The sequence below is a fragment of the Microtus ochrogaster genome, chromosome 15 (genome assembly GCF_000317375.1).
Source record: "Microtus ochrogaster isolate Prairie Vole_2 chromosome 15, MicOch1.0, whole genome shotgun sequence".
Taxonomy (NCBI): Eukaryota; Metazoa; Chordata; class Mammalia; order Rodentia; family Cricetidae; genus Microtus; species Microtus ochrogaster.
This window is the reverse complement of record NC_022017.1, coordinates 26,698,111-26,722,184: the sequence shown is the minus strand read 5'-3', so window position 1 is coordinate 26,722,184 and position 24,074 is coordinate 26,698,111. Positions and strand designations below refer to the sequence as shown.

General features: G+C 53.7%; 1 protein-coding gene across 2 annotated transcripts in view; it reads right to left on the bottom strand.

Annotated features, from left to right (window-relative positions):
• The window catches only part of Shisal1 (shisa like 1), a 56,054-nt gene that overhangs the window by 8,816 nt on the left and 23,164 nt on the right, over positions 1-24,074 (bottom strand). For both annotated transcript variants that reach the window (XM_005354420.2, XM_026782774.1), the window contains exons 2-4: positions 22,489-22,584; positions 19,318-19,531; positions 7,656-7,973 (exon numbers count right to left, since the gene is read on the bottom strand). In XM_005354420.2, coding sequence (XP_005354477.1) covers positions 7,656-7,973; positions 19,318-19,531; positions 22,489-22,555 — 599 coding nt within the window. In that variant the 5' untranslated portion in view covers positions 22,556-22,584. The remainder of the gene's footprint in view (positions 1-7,655; positions 7,974-19,317; positions 19,532-22,488; positions 22,585-24,074) is intronic.

Sequence of the window (24,074 nt, the reverse complement as noted above, 5' to 3'; positions counted from 1 at the left end):
ACACACACACACACACACACACCACCCCTTGTCCTTGTCCACTGTTGCCAGAACAACTGAAGATAAGCCATCTTTCAGAGGTGGTGGCCTACCCAGCATCTCTCCTGGGTCATCATGCCTGCTGGAGACCATCTGTCCTTTGGGCATCTTGTGCCTCCTGTTCACCTGTTTCATGTCCTAGTTACTCAGTATCCACCCCACCCTCTTCCTCTCCCCTGAAACCCAGAGAGCCTAGCCCTCACTACAGTGTAACCTACTGAGCCATGTCTACCATGCCATGCCCAAGTCTCTCTGGAGTCCACTGTGCTCTTACTGACCTGCACCCACCTTTTCCAGGTCCCATTCACCTCTAGAACAGCCTTGCAGCCCCACCCTTGGCCTGGACACAGTCACTGCTCCTCTTGGTGCCACCTGCCACCCAGGCCTTCCCAACCCCCACCCGCAGCTCGGATGGATTTCTCAGACTAATGGACAACACGTTCCTGTCCCCAGGCTCCACAAAGAGGTCTGCCTCCCCCTCCTCCTGCTGTCAGCCGGGAGACACACTATTGCCATTGACTGACTAATGGCTTTTAGGAAGACAGCATTGGTCCATTACACATGTGTATCGATCGGTATACATCTGGATTTGAGCTCTGCGAGGCAAAAAAGATGCGTCCTTGGAAATACGAAAGTGGCCAGGATAGGAGCAGAGACACAATGATCACAAGAGAGAGACTTGGAGGAGCTGCTCTGGGGGGAGTGTCAACTATCCCTCTCTACATCCTCTGACCCCTGACCCCACTTTATGGAGGACGGTATTCCATAGAGGAATCCAGCTCCCACACTGTGGGGATACTGGTCAGAGAATACCCAGAGAGGCTACTGGGCAGCTCAGGTCAGAAGACCATGGATGGAGGAGGTGGGATGGTCAGTGGAAGTGAGGCCTATCGGACACCCTGCTAAGTAGCAGCCAAGGGTCCCTGGATGGGCAGAGGCTCTTGTCTCCATGAGACTCTGGTGAAGTGTCTTAGGTGGTCTCTTGGCTGGGGTGGGGATGTTGGACTGGAGATTGATGGAGACTGTGGGCCCTGCACAGTTGTGCATCCTGGCTCTCCCGACTCAGAACAGCTCCATGGGGTGAGTCTTTCTGAACCCCGGCCCATGGCAGGCAGCAAGACTGAGAAAGTGAATTCTGGATCTCAAAGATCCAGGGACCAAGCTGATAGCAAAAAACTCAACCCCAGGTTCCTTCTTCCGTGTGGTTGGAGGAACAATGACAGAAGCCGTCCTTTACTTCCAGCTGGGGCGGGGCACGGAGCAGTGTCCTTTCCTCCAAGTACACGAGTGGGAAGGAGCAGGCAGGTGGCTTTTGATGCCCTCTCGTGGGTAGGCCTCTGTGGTTCAGGGTGTGATTTTAGGGATTCTATCAGGGACACGGAGGGATGTCCCTTCCCCATGGAGGGTCACACTTAGCCTTATGAGATGTCTCTTTATTAATGACTCATGGGACTGGGATCTCTACTTATACAATTGTTGTGTTAGGACATTTTAATGAAAGTTCCACACAAGTGTGCGGGTTGGATCTCTGAGGTGTAGGCCTATGTGCGGGTGGCCATCTGGGAAATGGATGCCATGTTGCCCAGTTCCCAGCAGACCTTCCAGCAGCATCCCAAAGTCCCTGCTTTCCCAGGTAGGCAGGTAGGGGCTTACTCAAAGACCCAGGGATCCAGACCCGAAAGCTGCTCTCCCACGGTCTGTTGAGAGGCTACTGGTCCTCCAGACCTACAGTCTGCTGGGAACTGAGACTGGAAGAGGTACCTGTGACCTCCCAGCTCCAAAGATCACTCTGGTGTGGCCTTTGAAGTGGCTTCCCTGATCGTCTCTAAGGTGTGTTTGTCCTTGATGGAATGCATTGTTTTTTTCCAAGCAAAGCAGGTGGAGGTCAGCGTGAGCCTTAGCTGAGCCAGTGGTGGCTTCTGAAGCTCTGGGCTCTGCCTTTCTTGTCTCTTGACTCCGGACCCTCAACACGGGGTGTGGACACAATACCTGGCCTCCAACAAGCACTGGCTGTCTGAGTAAGGGTTCCGTGATGTCTGTACAACCCTTGCCTCCACTCAGGCTGACTCGGAAGCAGGCTGGGGCCAGGAAAATGGTGAAGATCCTTCAGGGATAAAGGATCCAGCCACACAGTAAAAGTGACCAGTCCTGTTTTCCATCCTCCCCTGAAGTGGCCTGGGGCTGAGAAGAGCTGATAAACTGACCTTCTAGAACCACGGTGGCCCCTTAAGCTGATCACCAGCTGCCTGCCTGCGGGTGACCCTGCAGACACCAAGTTACTTGTTAACGTAAGCAGAAGAGACTGAGGTTACAGGCCAAGGGGCAGGTGAGGGTAGTTGAGGTGGCACCGTTCCACCCCTGGGACGTTCATGACTGGTGACAGAGAAAGGGTTGGCAAACACTGGACACCCTGCCCTCAGAGGCCAGCAGAGTCCATATACACTGGCCAAATCCCAGCGCATGCTGCCTGCTTTTGAGGTGTGAACAACACCCCAGCTCACTATCCCTAAATGAGGAGGGATGCCCCAGGCTAGCCCATCTGGCCCATCCTGCAGATATCTCCCAGGCAGACAAGACAGACCAGTACAGACATTCTCTGACTCAGGAGCACAGCCACAGCCAACGCAGCAACGTAACGTGCAGAGTTCTGAAGGGTTACCATTTCCATGTCCATTACAGTGTGTTTTCTCATCAGCTTATACAGTCTGACTTTTTAGCCATTCAGCAAGAGGCTTCCAAATTCCCACTGTCTTTCTGGGCATTCTTGGCATGGGGAAGGAAACCCTGTCACATGTGGGACACGCATAGGAAACCCTGAGAATCTAGCCCGAGCTGTGTCAGTCAGAGCAGACCTGGGTTTTCCAGAAAAGCAACTTGACTGAAACTTAATTAATTAAGAATATATTTAGTAAACAGTGAACGGAGGGTGGAGGGGAATCCCAAGGAACCGAGGTTTGAGGAACAAATGCAGGTTCGTGGAAGCAGAGACCATTATCAGTGGTCTTGGAGGCACAGTGAGATAGAGGCTCACCAAGAGAGGAGACAAAACGGATGAATAGCATCGCCATGACAATAAAAGAGATAGCGCCCCAGAGTTGCACCATGAACCCCATCCGTGGTGCCACCAGGCCCGGCAGCTGAGCATGGGGGCCATCAGACTATGCATGGGGTCAACAGACTGTCACTCCAGGCTCAGGCTTCTTCCTGCCTGGAGTCCATCCGGAGGAAGGAGCTCACTTCCTCCCTTGGGGAGAGGCCAGAGCCAGTGAAATGTTGGTTGCACCCCTTCAGTGTTGGTTGTACCCCTTGTTTCCCTCAGCCCTGCCGCTCTCTCTGGTTTCTGTCACAGCCAAAGAAAAAAGGAAAAAAAGAAAAAGAGGTGTGAGCTGTCTTAAATGTCGCTCTGTGGGAAACTTAAGTTTAATGCCAGCGCGAGGGATCTTCACAAGCCAGTAGATGCTAAAACGATGTTTAGAGACATTAAGGAAATGCGCGCGATAATGGCCAATTTACTGTGGATAAAGCTAGAAGGCAAAGTCCCCGCACATCCTTGAAGGGAAGGCAGAAAGCAGGCACAGGGGACAGCAGGAAACAAAACAGCAGCCAGGTGGGCCTGATGGCTTTCCTCTCCCTGTCGTCCACTAATTAAATAACAGCAATAATAATAACAACTCGTGCTCACTGAATACCTGGAATTCTCCTTAGGAGTCTGTGAAGTAATCTGATTTGCACCCATTTCACATATGGGAACGCAGAGGCTCCAAAAGCCTAAGTGATTGGCCTGAGGTTTCCCTGTCGGCCCCAAGAGGTGGGCGTGTATAAAGCCAGGTCCAATTCTGAGACAGCTGCTCTCAGACTGTAAGTCTGCTGGAGTCTGAGCCGGAAATGTGGGGATTAAGCTGACTGGAAATAGCGTGGGCGCTGCACAGCTGCACTCCCCAGCCTCCTGTGGTGGGGAGGGAAAGGCAGCCAGACCAGAGAGCAGGTGAGGGGCAGGTGGTTGACTGGCTAGGTGGACTGTCAGGTGGGTGAGCAGGCAAATGGATAGGAGGGTGGGCAGGGAGGAGGGCAGGAGTGTGAGCAGGCAGATGAGGGTAGGTTGGTGGGTGGGCAGAGGTTCGGCAGGGGGTGAGCAGGAAGATGGGCAGGGGAAAAGCAGAGTGTGGGTAGAGGGTGGGCAGGTAGGTGGCCACTTCTGCTGGGTCCTTGAATGCTAGGAACAATGTTGGTACTGGAATAAGAGAAAGGAGAAAGACCCTGGAGACCAATCCCCTGGGCAAACAAGTACCAGGACCATCAACCAGGTCTCCTCAGCCTTCAGGGAGGGTCTCGAACAGCGGGACCCAGCTGAGTCCCACCACTGTGGGCCCCCATGCCAGAGGGCTTCTTACGAGGCTACTTGGAGCCCTAGGCTTCCTGTTTTTGGAGGACATTCAAAGTTCCTCCAGGGATGGGTGAGGTCCACTTAGGGAATCCACACTTCTAGCTGGTGACACCCAGCCTGGGACAGGTGTCCCAGGTGTCTTAGGAGGCAGATGTCCCAGTAGAAGAGGGACCTCCATACCCACGACATAGGCTCCAGCATCAGCCATCCTGAAGTCCACGTCCTGCCCAGCCCGCCGGCCACTGTAGTTCCCCTGGGCCTCAGTCTCTTGCACTGACCTGAAGATACTCATCCTGCAGGGCTGTTGGGGAGAATCAGCGGGTCACCAGAACAGAGAAAGAGCCTAAGAATCTGAACAAAATTCCTCTGTAAAATTCAACGAAGGCTCGCGTCTCCAGCTCACCCCAGGCTCCCCTATTCCCTAACTCCGTTAGAGCCATGGGACAGGACAGCTGGCTGAAGCTCCCTATGCCTGGCTGTTCGACTGGCACCTGGTTCTGCCTTTACCAGGCAGTCACATTGCTCAAGAGGAAGATGAACAGAGAGTGTGCTCACAGGGCTTGAAGGACCAGGGCTGTGCTACAGTCCCCAGGGGCGTTCTAGTACTGCTCTGGATGTGGCAAGAATTTAGAAAGGACCCAAGGCTTATTCACCAAGCCCCAGCTGGGAGTCACCTACTACCAGGTGGTGGCCCTGCTGCTAGCCGAGTGGTCAATGGTGTGGCTTTCCCCTGCCTCCCCCATAGTAGGGCAGGGCTGCCCAAGGCCTGGGCAACTGAGGCCACACACAGCTGCCTGGAACTTGATCTTGCTAGAGCCTTAGACCTGCCCTGCCCAGATGGCCAGCTGGCCACCTGCCCATGAGCCTCAGTTTCCCTAGAGGGTCCAGATCTACCGCTCATCTCAGTTTACAGAGAGCCTCCCCAGGGTGAGGCGATGTATGGGTCCTCCATCATACCCTCTAGGTGATCTGGCTCCTCTGCAGGAGGCTTTGTACTCCAGCAAGGGGAGGGAGGCTGTGTGGGAGAAGCCAGGGAAGCAGGCAGCCAAGATGCAGAGGTCTTCCACACAAGTCAGGGTGAAGAGGGCAAAGCAGCAGGCTGAGCTCAGAAGGTGGCCTCCAGAGTCCTGCACCCCGTCCCTCTAGTCTCCTAGGGGACCCTGGAGTGGCAAAGGAGGAGGTTCTACATGGTTGCTCAACCCTTTCCCCTGTTTCTCCTCTGACAAAACTGAAGCCTCATCGCTTGTCACGGCACATCCAAGGGCTAAAAGGGACCAGGAGGTGATGTGTGAATGTGGCCAGTGACTAGAACATTCCCTCACAACACATCACAGCTTCTAGGCCATGATTCAAATGGACAATCAGGTAGCTTCAGACACAACTTCCCAAGTCTGTAGAGGGAACCAGGAAGGCAGGGACATGTGAGCTCCACAGTCTGTGAGTCCCAAATAGCCAGGCAGACATCTTCCCTCAGTCTCTATAAATTCTAGCTTTGTACAATTCCAAGCTCTGGGCACATCCTTGCCACCCCCTCTACTCCTGCATCCTGAAGGTGCAGCGTGGCACTTGGCACAGAGTCAGTGCACAACAGGTTCACATTGGTGCAAGCCAGTGTGGGAAGGGGCAACACAGAGACAGACACAACGCTCACAACGGGTAAGCTGGGGACACCGGGGGCAGAGGTGGGGACTCAGTACATCTCCAGGCACCATGGGCCTCCATGCAGGCCAACAACCCAGCTGTGAGTGTAGACACTAATAACTTTCATCGCCTTGGAGGCAGGTGGGGACTCCACCAAGATGTCTACCAGTGATTCTCAAACCAGGGTGCTGACAGGCACCCCACCAGATCCTCTTGGCCAGTGAACTCTGGGTAGTCACAGACAAGACATGAGGTATACACTTTGGGAAGTCCTGCCATTGGGCACAGTAAACAGGCCGCGCCATCTGTGTCTGGCTCCCACCTGAATGGTAGCTCTCCACACCCTCCCCTCCCATCTCAGGAGCCACCCCAGGGCCCATCCGAGGGTAGACAGACAGTGGCTGTCTCCTACATGATAGACAGGCAGTTACTCGGTCCATAGGCGCAAGAGCCGGTAAATACATCTGATTAATTAATTATTCATGCCATTCATTATTAAAAAGGTCACTACCTGGGAGCCGCTCCAACAGTGGCTAACAAGCTCGCCTGTACCTCCCAGGAGAAGCAGCAAAGGTTCACAGTGTGCCTACTATGCACCAGGCACCTCCAGAATAACCCAAGAAGAGGTGCACAGCTTTGACTTCTCACGAGGACTGGGAGGTCAAAGGACAACACAACAGTTGACGTCATAGCACTGGGAAGGGGCAGAGACAGGCTTGTGCTGGTCAGTCCCCTACAGAGGCCAGTGGTCACTGTGCTGGGAGGGGTAGGTGGTCAGTCACCCTCAGAGCCCGGGGTAACTGTGGTGGGAGGGGTAGGTGGTCATTAGCCCACAGAGCCCTGTGGTCACTGTGCTGTAAGGTGAGGGCCACGGGCAAGAGGGCTCAAGATGACCTTGTAGCCTGGGCTCCTGGCTGTGACCCCAAAAGACATTGTGCTCAGGGTCTGAGGACCCACAGTCTGTGCCCACAGCTACTACCTAGGCCCCTAGTCTCTGTCCACCCAAGACCCTGGGCCGAGGAGCAGGCCATGCCCGTCTCTGTCCTTGGGCTGGTTGGCCCCGTGGGACAGCTGCTCTCAAAGTCCTCGGCTCAGGGCAGCAATGCTGCCACCCCCCACCATCACCATCAGCCTAGAGATAACAGCTGCCCGGATGATGAAACCAGACCTGGCCACCCTCAAAGCCAAGTCTTTGATATGTCACCTCCCTTGCCAGTTTCCTTCTCTCCCCAGCGTCACCACAGGACAGCCTGCCTGAGTCACCTCCAGGTACGCAGAGCAAAGGAGCTAAGGGCTAACTAGGTTTATTTCCTGCTGGAAATTCTCCCTCCTGTCCCTGACGAGCTTCCCTTTCTTTTGACCAAACCACAAGAATACGAAAAGCCGTCCAACTTCCCCTTTCATCTCGGAAACTCGAGTGACAACCTGTCTCATTTTTTGGCTTCTCCACTAGACACACGTGTGCCGCCACAAGTGGCTTCAAGTCCTCCTTGGCAAACAGTTAGGACGTCAAACAGCCTAGTCACCCATGATCCAAATGCAGCAGCAGTACCAACATCAAGTCACCAGAGCTGTTATTGTGAACACTCACCAGGCAGATGAGCTTTGGAAGGCCATCAGGGGTGGGCTGTGTGTGTCTCCCCGCAGTGTGTGCACGGCCTGGGGGGCTTGTGGCAGGACACCAGGGGGAGGCTGCGGCTGCGGGGCTGGCTGTCCCGGCCGAGGGGCTCGAGCGGGGTTCCCCCACCGCCGGGGGTCCTGTTTCATCCACCGTCCGTGGATGCCCCACCGGGTCAGGTAAACCTTGCAAATGTCGTAGTTCATGGCTGAATAATAAAGCAGATCCAGGACCAGCAGGGTGAGCACGAAGAAGCCGTAGATCCACACTCCCAGCAGTGCTGTGTAGTTGCTGGGGAAGGAGAAGCAGAGACTGAGCCACACTCCCAGCAGCCCCTGCTCCGCCAGCATCCACTGCAGGATGACGGACAGACATCGCGGGTGGTTCAGCCCACCACCTGCCTTGTCTCCCTCATACCCCATGTCCACTGCCCTGCCCCTGCCCTGTGTTCTAGGGTCCTTCCCCGATAGGTACTCTGCAAGAGCTCTGAGCTTTCTAAGCTGTGTATTGGGGACCCCGTAACTAGGGCCCTTACTTCATCCTACTTCTCCCTGTATGTGCCCTGGCTCCCTGCTGGCTTTGTGCATACCACATGTCCCGGACACTCCTGTTCCATCTCGCCTGGTCTCACTCCCAAGAGCAAAAGCTGGAGGCCTGTCATTGCCTTGGAACACACTAAACCAAATCATACCCCATGTACATCAGAACCCCATGCTATCTGCTCTCTGAAGGGGTGCTACACCTCCAGACCCTGTGCAGAACTCCCTTCCCTATTGTCTGTGACACCCACGTCAGCTCAGCACCCACCCTTGCTGAGGTCCCTTCATCCTGATCACAGGGAAACCTTAATCTCCTCTATTTTTTTTTTTTTTTTTTTTTTTTTTTTTTAGCATAGGAGAGCCTTGAATCTCTGATCCTCGACAAGGGCTTGGTTTGTGTAGTGGTGGGAATGAAACTTGGGGCTTCAGGCAGGCAGGCTTGGAAACACTGCTCGCTGAGCCCCTCCATCAACCCTCTATTTCCCCACAGAGGTCACAGTCACCGTGCAGAGGTAGCAAGAGCCCTTTGGATTTAACACCCCAATCTCAACCGATGGCAAGCCTTGCTGACTCTTTGCAGGTTGGTTAAGCACTGAAGCACACACCTGAGTCACTCCCATCCCAGGGCCTTTGCGTAGGCCATGCTGTCTGCCAGGTAGCCGCTCCCACATCCCCAACCCCTCCCCCTCTGCCCAGCTGTTCACGGTACCCTCAGGTGAGACTCTCCAAAACCCCCAAGACTTCATTAAAGCCATCCTTTCCTCTGGTCCCTGTCACCTGTGGGCACATGTGTCCTCCTTACACCACTTCTCCCAGGTTGGGGTCTCAGTTCCAGGTTTGCCACTGCCCCTAGGCTGCTGAGCTTTTGATAGCACCCGCCAGGGACTGGGGCAGTTTAAAGGAACTGGTTTATCCATGGCTCAAGTGACACCCACCTCAGTCTCTCCCCTGTCGTGGGCATCTGCTCGAGTGGGTGTGGGCCAGCCAGAGTGTGGAGAAGAGACTTCCACTCCAGGGGGACCTGTGGCTCTGTCCAGACAGGACCCTTGAGTGCTGCAACCCCTGGAGGCCCCTGTCTGCGTCTGGGGCTCCTGCCTGCCTGACCTAGGAGTCTCGACTCCTCTGTCTGCTTTGCCCTGTAGTCTATAAAAAAAACACCGCCCCCCCCCCATCTCTGGGTCTGTAGTGTACAGACTTAAGTCTCTCCTCAACATAGATTCTTGGCTCTGCATCTTCTCAGGCAGGCCTCTAGCTCCAGTTGGGGTCTCTGGTGGTGAGGCGGTGGCTATCCCCTGCCCAGCCCTGTCAGGATGGAAGCCACTAAACGTACTGTCATTCTCTACTCAGGGGACTGTCTCCCAGCTGGTCAAATGCTTAGACTGAAGATTTCCCTTCAGAGTCAGGGCAGTGGGCGAGGGAGCAAGGCTAATGGTGAGGCTCTGCTATGCTGTGCACCTGAAGCTTGGCAGCCTCAAGACAGGTGCTCAGAATTCAGTACTCAGGACTTGGGCTCAGTCCCAAGCAAATGCTAAACACCAGAAGCCTTAGCTCCTTCTTGCAACCTCACCTCTCAGACAATACCAAATGAAGGTGTGAATGACTGACAGCCAAGCCCTGGGCTTTTTATTAATGGATACTAGCTTTGCCTGGAAGTGTCAGGGCACAGCAGAGAAAGCCTGCCAGAGGAAAACGGCCAAGAGACCAGCTCAGCCCTTACTAGCTGGAGTCTCACGGGAGACAGATGTCTAGGTGGGCTCTGGTCCCAGGCACCCATCTCTCCCCAGATTTCTCTCTCTTGCAGCCCCCATGGCAGGGCTCTGAGAACCAGGCTGTTCCTGGTGGTTCCCATGGCAGCAGCCTGGGGGCTGAGGAGGCGGGGAGGGAGCAGGGCCGTTCTCTGCAGATGCTGCTTGGCACCCAGAGCAGGAGGGGTAGTGGCCATGCCTGGAGCTAGGAACACTCTAAAAGTGAGTGCAGGGCGAGGGCAACTGGAGGTCCCTCTGCTCTGCGTGGTGTTAAGAAGGAAGGAAATGGACCTGCCATGCCTATGGGGGAAATTGGGCAGTGAGAGCCAGCTCTGAGGGACCAAAGTCTATGCTAAGATCCCCCAGTCATTCTTCGGAGCACCTGGGCCAAACCCAACACAAACAGCTCCAGAGGTGTCCCACCCAAGACTTGGGGACCAAGCCACCCCAGCTGTGATGCATCTCTGCTGGATTCAACTCCCGACCTAATGTGCACCCAGAGATTCTGGGGCTGGGTCACAGCTTGGCCATCAAGAAGCCTTCTGGAGCTTCTGAGGTCACCCTAGGCCCTGTTTGCATTTGTAAGACTGTTGCCCCATGAGACTGGGGACTCCCTGAGGGCAGGTAGGGATCAAACTTGTCCCTGCATGCCCAACACAATGTTACGGTGAGGACACGGTGAGAACTGAGGATGGGCAGGACACAGGCGGACGGGCAGATGTGAAACTGACCAGTGCTGGCCAGGTGTTTGAGTTGTGTGAATGGCATGCCCATGGTAAGCTGGGACACTTGCAGTTCTGAGCTTGTGCCTCGGAGTGATAATCCCATTTGACGGATGAGCCCACAGGAGTAGTTACATGCCACCACTCACAGTGGCTAATCCTCTCCAGTTTTACAGAAGTGGAAACTGAGGTTTATCTCCTCAAGACCATGGAAAGTGAATTTTCCATTGTAAGGGTGACCAGGCCACTTTCCACAGCGTGTTCTGTGTTCCTGCATCAGGGATGAATCCGGCAGAGGGCTGTTCCCATTCCCACCCAGCCTACCCCACCAGCCGGCCAGCGATGCCACAGCCAGGGCCTTCCTGCTCTGGCTGACAGGGTCATTGTTCCCATGACTTCACTGTGGGGATGAGGATTTCCATCCCAGGCCAGGAGTTTAGAGCCAGGCCCCTACAACCTGAGAGTATGCTGAATCCTGAGAAATCCCAAGGTCAAATCTGGGACAGACACCAGAGAGGGAGTGCCCAGCTTCTGTGCTCTGGTCCAGACTCCACCTGTACCAGGAATTAATAACAAGTCCTGTCCCCTCTCCCCTGAGCGTTTTGCCTAACGAAAGGTCGCTGTTCCACCTGTGTGCATGGCTTGGTTGTACGTGTCTGCAGCAGGACAGTCTCCCCGTCTGCCTGTTCATGCTTGCTTCCATGGAAGGCGCTGCCTACAGGAAACATGCCCTGTGTGTGGCAGGTGGGGTGCCAGAACCGCAAACCTCTCCGCAACAGCTTGCAGCCCCCAGGCCATGCTCTCTCAGGCCTGCCAGCTGCAAGGATTTGAGTCTTTAATTTTTAAAATGTAATTTGAAATATGCAATCTGGAAATTAACTGCATCCAGATGCCAGGGCTGCCACACACACACACACACACACACACACACACACAGGCCCCGCGCTGCCTGCCTGGAGGGAGAAGACGAAAGACAGAGTCCCAGGTGGGGCATCTGTGACCCATCCGCCCAGCCTCAGACAGTGGCAGGCGCCGTGTGCGGGACTGTGACTCAGCTTCCTTGGGGTTTCCAAAGCGATGATAGAACCTTAGCGCTGGAGGAGTCACAGTGTGTCTGCGGAGCGGAGCAGCTACGTCAGCAGACATCAGCAGACAGCTGCAGCCTGGTCTGGCCTGGCATGGAAATCCCCATCCCCACCGTGAAGTCATGGGAATGATGATCCAGTCAACCGGAGCAGGAAGACCCTGGCTGCAGCATCCCTGGCCGGCTGGTGGGGTTGGCTGGGTGGGAATGGGAACAGCCTCCTGAGGAGTTCATCCATAATGAAGGCAGGATACACTGTGGAAGTGGCCCAGTCAACCTTACAGTGGGGACACGGGCTCCGCAGGTGGGAGCCCCTGGGACCCAAATTCGGTTATTCAAAATTCACTTTCTATACTCTTAGGGAGATGAACCTCGGTTTCTGTTTTGAAGGAGGATTGATGACATGCCCTACTTTGGGGGTGTAACCATGAGACTTAGCCAACTGACATGAAGTCCTGGAAAGAGAACGAACCTTGGAGGCTGGGGCTGCAGCTCAGCCAGTAGAGTTTTTCCTAGTTGCATGGAGCCCTGTGTTTTATCCCCATTACACAAAAGGTTCATGTTGGCATATGCCTGTAACCTCAGCACTTGGGCAGGCAGAGACAGGAAGATTAGGTATTCAAGGTCGTCCTAAGCTACACAGAGTTGGTAACTAGCCTGGGCTACATGAATCCCTGTCTCAAACAAAACAGAAAGAGACAGAGAAGAAACCAATGAAGGCAGGCTCAGGTGAAGCCAGGGGTGGCAGCAGATGACTGGGATCCCAGCACTCGGGAGGCTGAAGTGCAAGAATCTAGCTAGTTCATGGCTAGCCTGGGCTACAGAGTGAGACTCTGTCTCTAAACAATCACAAATAAAAGGAAGTACTCAATAGGTCTAGGCCCAGAGAGGCATAGTATCTTGTTTAAGGCCACACATCAAGACAATGTGTGTCAGTCAATGCTATTGTGTGCGGCACAGATCTGAGTCTTGGGTTTAGTAACCTGGGAGGTAGACTTCACTTCTACCAAAAATGCCGTTTTCCTTACTAGGGAGATGTCCCAGTGGAGTTAGCTGCTGTCTCTTCTGGGCCTGTTGCTAATATGCTTTGCCAAAGGGCTGGGCCATAGGGCCAGGAAGCAGCATGCTGCATACAAGAGCCAGCTGGACCCAGTGGCACACCTAGATAAGGTCCCCGAATAAACCTATAAACACCTCTCTCCAGCACTGGGGCAGAACTGGGTGTGATGGGGCTGGCATTGGCCAGAACCATGTGAGCAGAGGTGCCATGGCCATTCCTAGGGGGGGCCATCAAATGCCACACGTGACTTCTTTGTCATTGACCCTCTCCAGTTGCCACAGATCATCCTGCTCTAGATGAGGACCACTACATCAGCCTGGGCCATGGTAATCCATGTGCAGAGCCACTAGTGTCCCAGGAGCCCATCACCTCAATGCAGCTGGATCCAGGTGACAGCTGGACAGATGTTACTGTGGCCTTGTGTGCTGCGTGGTTTCAGACACTCTTCCACCCTCTCTGGGCCTCAGTCTTGGCAACTGGGCTTGTTCACCTGTAATCACTCTGTATGGGTGGCAGGGAAGTCCTGGGGGTGTCTATCTGGAGTGTTCAGGCAAGGAACCATGATAGCGCTAGAAGATCTTTTCAAACGTGATGATGTGTAAGGAGCTTGTATGCCTGAGCCCCAGCACCCTGCTTCCCCCACATGGCCTCTTCCTTGGCCTCCTGGCATCTTGAAGCGTGCTTTGAACAGTGACTCTGGCTTGCCAGAGTAGGGTGGGCATCACTGAATCATTTTACGCACCCACACAGTCCCACCAAAGCTCGTCAGGCATACAAGCGGAGCGTCACTGTGGCTACTGAGAAAGGAGGGCTTTGGCAGAGCCCGGAAAGAAGAGGCCTTGACAAGCTGGTGAGGCCCAGAAGTGTCAGCTTCTCTGTCTCGCTGGAGACCCCAACCCTACACCTGCAGGCCCCTCTGTTCAAGCCACCTCCTGGTATCCTGTCCCTAGAGAGAGAGAGACAGAGAGGGAGAGACAGAGACACAGAGACAGAGAAATAGAGAAAGAGAGAAGCAGACAGAGACAGAGAGGAAAGGAGGGAGGGAGGGAGGAAGAGAAAGAGAGAGAGAGGCAGAGAGGGAGAGACAGAGACACAAAGAGAGACACAGAGGCAGAGAGATAAAGAGAGAAACAGAGACAGAGAGAGGGAGAGAGAGAGGAAAGGAGGGAGGGAGGGAAGGAGGGAAGAAGGAAGGAAGGGAAAGAGAGAGAGAGAGAGATTGAGAGAGCACAAGAACTAACTGATCTCTCTGGCAACTCTAACAAAGGCCTCTCCTGACTCGTCAGGGGCAAGGCCTGTCTGGGAGGGGTGCAGGGGTGCCTGGCTGGCCCTAATTTGGCCCTTGGCTGCCTGCATGGCTGGAAGCAGGCATCTTGCTGCGGTGGTGGAATTGGCAAAGCAGTCTGCTTTCATTCCATGGCTTGCCTTTCTTCAGGCAGCCGGAACCGCCACACACCACTCTGCTCATCCAAAAAACACAAATAAATAAGGCAGTGGCTTCGACTAGGTCACCAGTCCACCTCCTGCTGACTCATAGTGGAGAAGGCGGAGCCCGCACTCTGAACAGGGCCCTCTGGGGTCACCACTGCTTGCTTGAACCAGCAGGCTGCATTCGCACAGGTTTGGATCTGCCTGAGGTTCTGGGTCTCCAGCCTCAGTGGAGATAAGACAGCTTCCTTGGCTTTGGACAAGGCCCAGCTTCCTGTACATGTGTATGGAGTGACAAAACAGGGTTCCTGTGTCCCTAGCCTTGACTCTTGCCATCACTTGGTGGCCTAGGACAAGAGACCTCATCAACAAGTTTCTGGTCTGGCCCTTCTTCTACCCAAGAGCCTATGAAGCTGATGGAGACTCCAGGCCCAGGGTGTCTGTAAACCTGGTGTGACAAAGGCCTTAAACAGTAGTACAGCCAACCGGTAGTTTCCCACCAGGAGCCCACCCGACAGTAACCTTCTTGGGCTCCGTTTCAGCTGCCATCCTGACTTCTGCTTCCAAAGACCCATCGTCAGTCGCATCTCTGCGACTGACTCTACCTAGAAGCCAAGCCCTGCCGCAGTTCCCTGGCCTGGACCCTCCCCACAAAGTCCCTGGGCCTGGAAGCAGGAGAGACGGCTCCCATGGTCCCTCAGTGGGGTTTGCTTCCCTCACAGGCCACATTCTGGCTTCTGTGGCTGATTAGGTCCCCAGAGGCCTCATCTCAAGAACAGGCCTGGTGATACAGAGACAGCTTAGAGCCCTCAAGAAAGGATTCTGGTCCCAACCAATTGGAAGGCCCTGCCCCTGGCTGGGGAACCCCATTCCTGGCTGGGAGGCCCTGACCTTGGCTGGCAAGCCATGTCTTATCTGGAAGGCCAGGACCAACAAGGTCTCATCCCTCTCCCCTTATCCTCTGCAAGGAGTTTGCCCAGAGTAACCTTTCCCTCCACCTGTATCTACCCCACTTTTCTTCTAAGTCTGGCTGCCTCATCTCCCTTAGAAGAGGTGCTAGCTTGGGGGTGAGGAGCAGGGCCCAGCTGCCTGCATGGGCTCACCTCACATCCCCAGAGGGCCAAAGCTCTCATCTGTGGAAAGGGGGGTATAAGGAATATGGCTCCTTACAAAGGAGGATGCCCTAGGATAGCAGACCCCACATCTGTCTACAAGGTGTGTATGGGATGCTCCCGACATCTGGCAGGTAGAAGTCAGGGAAGGTCCTACAAGGCGCAGGCCTAGATGACCTCACAGCAAAGAATGACCAGATCCCAGCATCTGGGTGCCTTGTGGGCAGTCCCTGCCTGAGCCTCTCCCCTAAGGTCTGCCTCTAATTAGAAGACTCTCTGGAGTTCCTAAGATGCCTTCCAGAGTCCTAGGACGGCTGTGGTCCCCACTCTCCTTGTGTGTCAAACCAGCTGTGGCTGGGAGTCCCATGGCCTGCACAACAGGGCAGGCAGCTCAGACTCACGGATGCTATATCCAGGTGTGCTTCTGAAGGCTGAGGAATAAAACCTCCAGCTAAGCTTCAGAGATTCACTGTTCCTACTCCCTCTGGCAGCCAGCAACTACAACCAGGCCCCTGCTTGTGGGAAACCCTGTGTGAGCAGATTATAGAAACCTGTGGGCTTCTCAGGAAGGCTCCCAGACCCCAGGTGTCAGACCTCGAGGAAGTGTGGCTCTGGGGCTTTCACAGGCTCCTATAGCACCCTGGGGTCCCAGCCTCAGCCCTGTCCTACACTGCTTCCTCATGGAATTAGCCCATGGTCTCACAGAAGGCTTAGGCCAAATTCCAGACTTGGTTCCAGCCCTGCTGTGATGGACGGGGACTTGCTGAGCTACTTCACACACAGGATTATTCCGAGGCCCAAGCAGATGGCAGGATATTCAGAGGGAAGCACCAAGCATCAGAGAAAGGAGTTCTTAGGAGCTGGCCATGGGGGGAGGAGGAGGAGTTTGGATGGGAGTCAGAGTCTGCATCTCCTGCCTACCCAGAGGAAAGCGGCACCTTCCCCAGTGTGAGCACAGTCTGTTAGCAAAACCTCCAGCCCCAGTGTCAGACAGAGGCAGAGGCTCTGCTCCTCAGTACTGCTGCTCCCAGCACTACCAGAGATCTTGTCTACAGCCACTCCATGACACCCCTACCCAGACCCCTATCCTGCTTCGGCACCAGGAGTTAGCCTTGTGTGTACTGGAAAAACATCTGAAGCTTCCTGTAATGTCAAGGAAGATAAGAATGCCTGAACATTGACCTGTTTTAGAGATACTTGTCTATGCAGAAAGAAAGAAAGAAAGAAAGAAAGAAAGAAAGAGAGAGAGAGAGAGAGAGAGAGAGAGAGAGAGGGAGGGAGGGAGGAAGGGAGGGGGCAGAGAGATAAAGAGAGAAACAGAGACAGAGAGAGGGAGAAAGAGGAAAGGAGGGAGGGAGGGAGGGAGGACGGACTGAGGCCAGAAAATGTGAACGGAAGCCTGGCATCAAGACCATTCAGTGACCCCAGGTCTAGAAGGCTGCATGCAGGTTCTGGGGCTGTCGTGGGAGCCCCTGCATTGAAAGCAAGGAAGAAGGGATACAGAGTGATTGCTTCCAAGTGGCATAACTGGAAACAGGAGAGAATCAATTGAAAAAGTGTTACGAAAACTGAGGGGGAAATTCATAAATAAAGATCACTAATTTTTATCATCTATAGTCAGAAGAGGAAAGGGAAAGACGCTGTTTCTGACAGCAACATGAAAAGAACAAGCAGAAACAAATGCGGACAGCATGCATGACTTCGCTAGGAGGAAAATCAAAAGCATTGTGAAAGAAAATTTGAAGGGCTGGGCTTAGCTCAGTGATGAAACACTTGACTAGAAAATCTGAATCAGTGGGCAAAGAAGCTATATCTCCCCCCCCCCCGCTGCCTTTTTTTTTTCTTCAAGACAAGGTTTTTCTGTGTAGCCCTGGCTATCCCGGAACTCATTCTGTAGACCAGACTGGCCTCAAACTCAGAGATCCGCCTGCCTCTGCTTCCTGAGTCCTGGCATTTAAGGTATGTGCCACTACCAACCAGTGAAGCTCTGTGTTCTTGAGGAGAAACAGTAAACACAGGGGGAAAAAATAAAGAAAAAGAAGAAACAATATCACAGAACTTTTTTCTTCTATGAAGCTGTAACTCAGGAATTGCAGTAGAAGAGACCAATAAGATTTTTGGTTTTGTTTTGATGGGGGAGGGGGAGCAGGAGACTCACATAAACTCAGTTTTGTTTTGTTTTTTTAATATTTACTTATTTATTATGTATACAATATTCTGTCTTGTGTGTATGGCTGAAGGCCAGAAGAGGGCACCAGACCCCATTACAGATGGTCGTGAGCCACCATGTGGTTGCTGGGAATCGAACTCAGGACCTTTGGAAGAGCAGGCAATGCTCTTAACCACTGAGCCATCTCTCCAGCCCCTCACATAAACTCAGGTTTTAACAAGCCCAGCATAATTAAACCACAGAAACATGAAGACAGACAAGAAGTCAGCAACTCACACATGTTACACCAGAATATGACATGTACCAGTGAAGGTCATGAAACTATGACACTCTGCCCTGGGATCTGTGTGCAGCTCATCATAGCATAGGGTGAGTTTGAAAGTCATACCAGCAGACAGAAAGAAGGCAGACAGGCCGGGCTGTGATGGCGTACCCTTTAATCCCAGCATACAGGAGACAGAGGCAAGTGGATCTCTATGAGTTCAAGGCCAGCTTGGTCTACAGAGTGAGTTCCAAGACAGACTCCAAAGCTACACAGAGAAACTCTGTCAAAAAAAAAAAAAAAAAAGGGCAGACAGTTCAGCAGGGACACCAGGCCTTGTTGGACTCTGAAGGTGATATGTTCCTCTCAGGCTCACAGGCTTGACCTTGGTCAAGACTCACTTGGTCCCCAGCTGGTGGAACTGACCTTTAGGACAGGTTAGGACACTTGTTAGAAGAAGTGAGTCTCCAGGATTCAGCCTTGAGTCTTTATTAGAACCTGGACCCACTTCCTCTTCACCTCCCGCTTCTCAGGTACACTGGGACCAGCCAGCTTTCTTTGCTTTCTGCCACACTTCCGCTGCCTGCTACCGTGTCTTCCCTGCCACAGTGGACTGTGTCCCCACGAACTGTGAGACAATGTAAGCCCTTTCTCTGTTGGGTCACTTTAGTCAAGGCATTACATCGCAATAATGCAAAAAGAAAGCAAGACATGCTGTGTGTGGAAGAGATAATAAAATCCAGCTCTTGTCGGAAAAGTTACATTAGAATAAACCTGACCTAGACAACAGATCAGAGACTAAGAGGCAAAATCTGAAACACAAAATAGAAGATATAGGAGACCTTTACAATGATCTTAGAAGGAAAGGCCTTTCTCAACAAGGGCCAACGTTAGAGGCCATGAAAAAAATAAATGGGTGTCCTGTGATCACAGGACCGCTGAGCATGTGCAAAAAAACATCTCACAGTGAAGGGCACCCTGGAAAATATTTGTATCAATATTTCCTTCATATATAGAGTTCCTGTTTAAAAAAAAAAATAAGAAAAACACCAAGAATGTGACAGGAAAAAAAAATGGCAAAAGTCACATTAACAGCCAGAAACACAAAGACCCCAAACCCAGCCAGCGTGTGTGCCACCTTGACCCATCATGCTCCCCTCGGTACAGCCCCCTGCTGCTCTGCCAGTAAAATTCCTCTGGAGATCTCATCTTAATGGATTACCTCTGAAGGATCAGTCTCTGCATCAAAGCCATTACCAATACCATTGGACAAGAACTGGATAAACGAAGTCAAAAAACAGTTTTGGGAAATTCCAAGCTTTGTAGACTTGACCCCAATCAACTTCTGCACCAGGACAGCCTGGTGGACACTCCCTACCCGTTTCTCGGGTAGGAACAGCAAAGCTCAGTGAGTCAGGCCAGGAACCTAGGCTGCCTGAAGTCCTCGCAGGCAACCTCCCCAGGGCAGGCGTGGGCAGTGGCTGGAGCAGTTGGGAAGGGGGATGGTACTCACTTGTGCATGTAGCCCTCGGGGCCGGCCGTGAGGTTTGCCTGCATGACCGCCTGGAACTCTGTCTCGTTGCAGCAGTATTTGAAGACCGTGTTGTTATGGTGACAGCACAGGACGAAGGTCTTGTTGTCTGAGAGCCGGGGGCAGTGGAAACCGAAGTGGTAGCGGCCTTTGTGGTCTGTGTAAGGCTCACAGACCCGGAAATGTGCGGACAGGACTGGAATATAGAGACACCAGGTTCACCAGGGTCCACTTGGCAGCCCACAGGTGCCCAGCAGAAGGGACTCGCAGCCTGGTCCAGGGTCCTGCTGGCTCCTCCCTTCCTTAGGACCTCTTCAGGTCCAGGAAGAGCTTCATCTCCACCCCAAAGCCTCCTGGACCCCTAGTCCCCAGCTCTGTCACAACAGTTTGACTACTGTATTCCAGGCTGAGGGCTCCTTGAAGCCCTCCTCTCATCTCAGGCCTTAGTGACTAGACACTATTCTGTGTACCAAGGGCCTCCCCTCTTAATCCACATGGCTACCCTAACAGGCAGGCTTGTGATGTCACTTCGCAGGTAGAGAAACTGAGGCTAGAGGCCTAACAGACTTGGTGGAGCTGGTCAGTAGTGATGACCCAGCTCCTGCAATCTCCCCCACCTCCAGCTTGCTCCAGAGTAGGCTGGGTGTGAGCCAGGCTCTCCTCCGTGTCAGCCTACGTAGAGCTGTAGGACCTAGGGTCTACTTGTACTGAAAGTGCCAGCTCCTCAGCGCCTAGCATTCTGAAAGCTGTTGCCCCAGACCCAAGCAAGGTCTTATCTGGGTCCCACACATACAGCGCTGTGCTGGCCCCAGATCGTCCCTCCCTGGCCAACAGAAAGAGGCCCCTATTCAACCTCCTCTGCTGCAAACCAGGATGAACTGATAGTGATAAACAGGACCAAATGCGAACAAAGCAACAATGGAAAAGCTGGAGCGGCTGTCTCTGGCTTAATTAGTATCTTCATGAAGGGCTCACTGTATCTAATTTGTATCGCTGAAAAGGGGCTTCTTGGCGCAGGCATCTCCCAGGCACAAAGGCCCTGGCTTCTTAGAGCTCCCACGAGAAGCGCTGTCGGCTGAGAGGTTATTAGATTGCAGCCCACACAGAACCACCGCAGGGGACCCCAGCAGGCCAGCTGGCAGGGGGTGGGCACCCTGAAAGCTGGCGCCTAGGCTGGCTCCAAAGGCCCTTCCTAGAAGGGCAGTTTCTCCTTCTGTGGTCCCGAGTGGGAAGGTAGTGGCTCTCCAGGCTCCAGCCCACTCTTGTTCTTGAGAAGAGCCCTGCCCAGGGACACAGAGGTTACTTGTGTGATGCCCCAAGGAGACATGCCACCGAGTCCCGTCTACTCCCATCACACAGAAGAGAAAAGCGAGGCTCAGAGCCTTGGCTGGCCAAGCATGCTAATCAAAATAGAGGCTCTTTGCCCCCTACTCAACTCTTTGTCCCCGTGGGGTGGGGCAGGGGAGGGTAGCAGGTTTCGATCTATTCTGACACACCCCTGCCATGGGGATGCCCATGGGGACCTCTGCCCCAGAGCAACTGCACGTAGTGGGATTCATGGGGAGGGGCAGAGGAGAGCACTCAAGTACCATGGCATGGCTCTTGCATGATTTGAAGCTCTGTTGTGGCTCTGTGTGCTCAGTGTGGGCACCTGGGGATGCTGGACACACGTAGAGTGCCAGCTGAAAGACCACTCCTGGCTCTGGGACTAGCCCCTGGCCATGAGACACAGCATACAGCAGAAGGCTGTCAGGCCTTTGCGGAGGTAATTGTCAACACAGGAGAGATGGGCAGGTCCTGCCCAGGACCTGCTCGCAGCCCCACAGCCATTCCTGGATGCTCTGGCCACTGGCCTTAACCATTTGCCAGTGACCAGAAGGCCTTGCAGCTTCCTCAGGGCTAGAGGAGCCCCGGGCTGGGACCAGGATTGCTGGGTGGATACCCTGGTGGAGGATGGTACCCCCCAAGCTCTTAGACACCCCCTTGGACTCCTCCCCTCGTTGGAGAAGGATCAGCACCCCTGTGGTGGAGACCCCAGGGAGCTCTTTGAACATTTTCAGTGCAGGCTCACTACCTCTAGCTCTTTGGGTTCTAGCATCCTAGCACTTGTGTAAAGCACTGTGAACCCCAGTTCCAGAATCAGCTGTTCTCCAGTTGTGTGAACCCCCCACCCACTTTCCTTCACTGAGTCCCTGACCTCAGTGGTAACAAGAAGTGACTGGTTCTTTACACCCAGATTAATGAGGACCAGCCTCCTCCCCGCCTCCATTACATGAAGAAGAGCTGGGGAGGTGAGGACCAGGGCTCTCCATCACATGGAAAAGAGCTGGAGCGGGTACGGTCCCAGATTCTGGTCTCAGCTTGGCCTCTACTCTGCCCCCACCCTACCCCCTTCATGATCTCACTCTGAGCTACAGCCCAAACAAAGTGTGAGAGAAGGAAGCCACCAGTCCTAAGCCATGACTTGGCCACAGTGTGGGGAGGTTCAGAGAGAAGAGAGAGAGCCACACACAGCAGACAGAAAGAGACAGAGACCAATGAGTGAGAAAGAGATATGAGAGAAATATATGGGAGAAACAGAGACACATAAGAGAGAAACCTAGAGAGGTGGAAAATATACAAAGAAACAGAACGGCGCAGAGACAGAGGAGGAGAGAGGGTGAGACACAGGCAGACAGGGCCACAAGAGGCTTTATGTAGGGCCAGACTCAGATTAGGTCTTGGCTGTCCAGCTGGGCTGTCTGTTCTTGGCTCAGGTCTAGGTTGGAGGCACGAAGGGTCTGGTTTCTGTGAGCCCAAGACTGCCTGTGGTGTCAGTCCGGAGACTGACTGGTATCGGGAGGGTGTGGCTCCAACATCTTAAGTCTGAATCCTGGCCCCTCTACTAGCTGTGTTCTCCAGCCTCAGTTTCTCTCCCATCCAAGAGGTAGATCGGCATCGTCTACTTTTGACTTACAGAACTAGAGGAACAAATGTGAGTGCAGCCTCCTGGCAGCCCCATTGCCCCCAGTATCCAACAGCTCATCCCTGGGTGGGAATCAGCATCAGGAGACTAAGATACCCTGTCCTGTCGGCATGCAGAACCCCAGCTGCAGCTGCAGCGGGAAGGGACCCCCACTTCCCGCTAGCCACTGAGCCCCACTGAGGTTTTACCTGCAGGAAACAGCAGAGAGAATACTGCGAGAACGTTCCGGGACCGCTGGCCACAACTGGTCATCATCCGGCTGGCATTGACCCGTCCAGCGCTGCCTGTGTAAGACACAGAGAGTCACGGCAACTGTCTCTCCACACTTGCTTTGTTGCCCGCAGAGGAGGGACAAGCAGACAGGCAGCAGCCGGCAGGAGCGTGCAGGGAGCCTGGGCGGGCGAATAGAGGATGGAAACACCTCCATCCAATTTCCTCTCTGGAATGAATGACCTTCCCCCAGCAGCCCCGTCACCTCCTTTGCTTTTCACAGCAAAATGAGACTTAATCAAAGGATGCCGACGGCTCAGGTGGTGAAATCACCATCCAAAGTGTCCAGGAGGAGGGGGGACGACAGGTCTACTACCTCTGCCACCTCAGGACTTGAGACCCTTGCCTCCCTGCTGTGTCTCCGAGGGTGACTTCCATTAACCTTTCTTTAAGCAGACATTGGCCAGGCCACCCTTCTGGGCACCGGGGACACAGCAGCCGATTAAAGAGGAAGCAAATAGTGGAGAAGGAAGCCTTGTCGGATATTGTGAGTCCCAGTGTGGAAGCCACAACACTCACAGGTAAACAGGGGACAGTGCTGGGAGACTCGGAACACATCAGAGGCTCCAGTGTGTACTCACACCCCCACACCCACACCTTTATTTACAGCACCCCAAATAACCTAAGACTCCACAGGCATGGGGGGATAAACAAAACCCATGAATAGACACGGTGGAATATTACTCAGCCTTAAAAAAGAAAGGCACCAAGCTGGGGGAGTTTATGCCTAGCATGTGCAAGGCCCTGGGTTCAATTCCCATCACTGTAAAAATGAGAGGAAGAAGGCTCTGAAACACTCTCCGATATGGAATAATTTTCTGGCTGTTGTGTTTGGTGAGACAAGACAGACCCAGAAATACAAACATGGAGTGATTCAGCTTGTTCTCACTGGGGCAAAGTGCCTAGAATTGTCATATCTGCAGAAACAGACACCTAGAACTTGGTGATCACAGTCCACATGGTGCATGGGTAGGCTGTATACTCCCGTCCCTGTCATCTTCAGGGTAGGTTCCTGCCCCTTCATGCGGTGCTAATGTCTCCACAGCAAGGATTAGCATCCCAAGGACAGTCAGGGATAATGCCCTAGTACACCGTCAAAAACATAGCTCAGTGTGGGAAGGGCCATGCCCAGGCCACAGAGGGGTGTCCCTCTCTCAGCCCACACTGTCCCCAACTCTTACTCAGCTTCTGCGGCTGACTTGATGCCACCCTGCCCTCAGGTGCTCTCCACCTGGTCACAGAGAGCAGAGGGGATCCAACTCAGGCTGCACCCAGTGAACAGTGTACTCTGCCTCCCTGAGGATCGAGTCAGGGTTGGCTGAGGGCCACTGAGGTTGGCAATTGGCTAACTGTCTCTAGGTCAGGCATGGATGTGAAGAGCCCTTCTCCCAGTAGCCTGGGGGCCATATATAGGTACCTCTAGGAACACGTGATGACCTTGGGCAAAGCTCGATGATCAGACACAAGTCACAAAAGCTCAGCACTGTGTGTCCTGGTGGTGGCA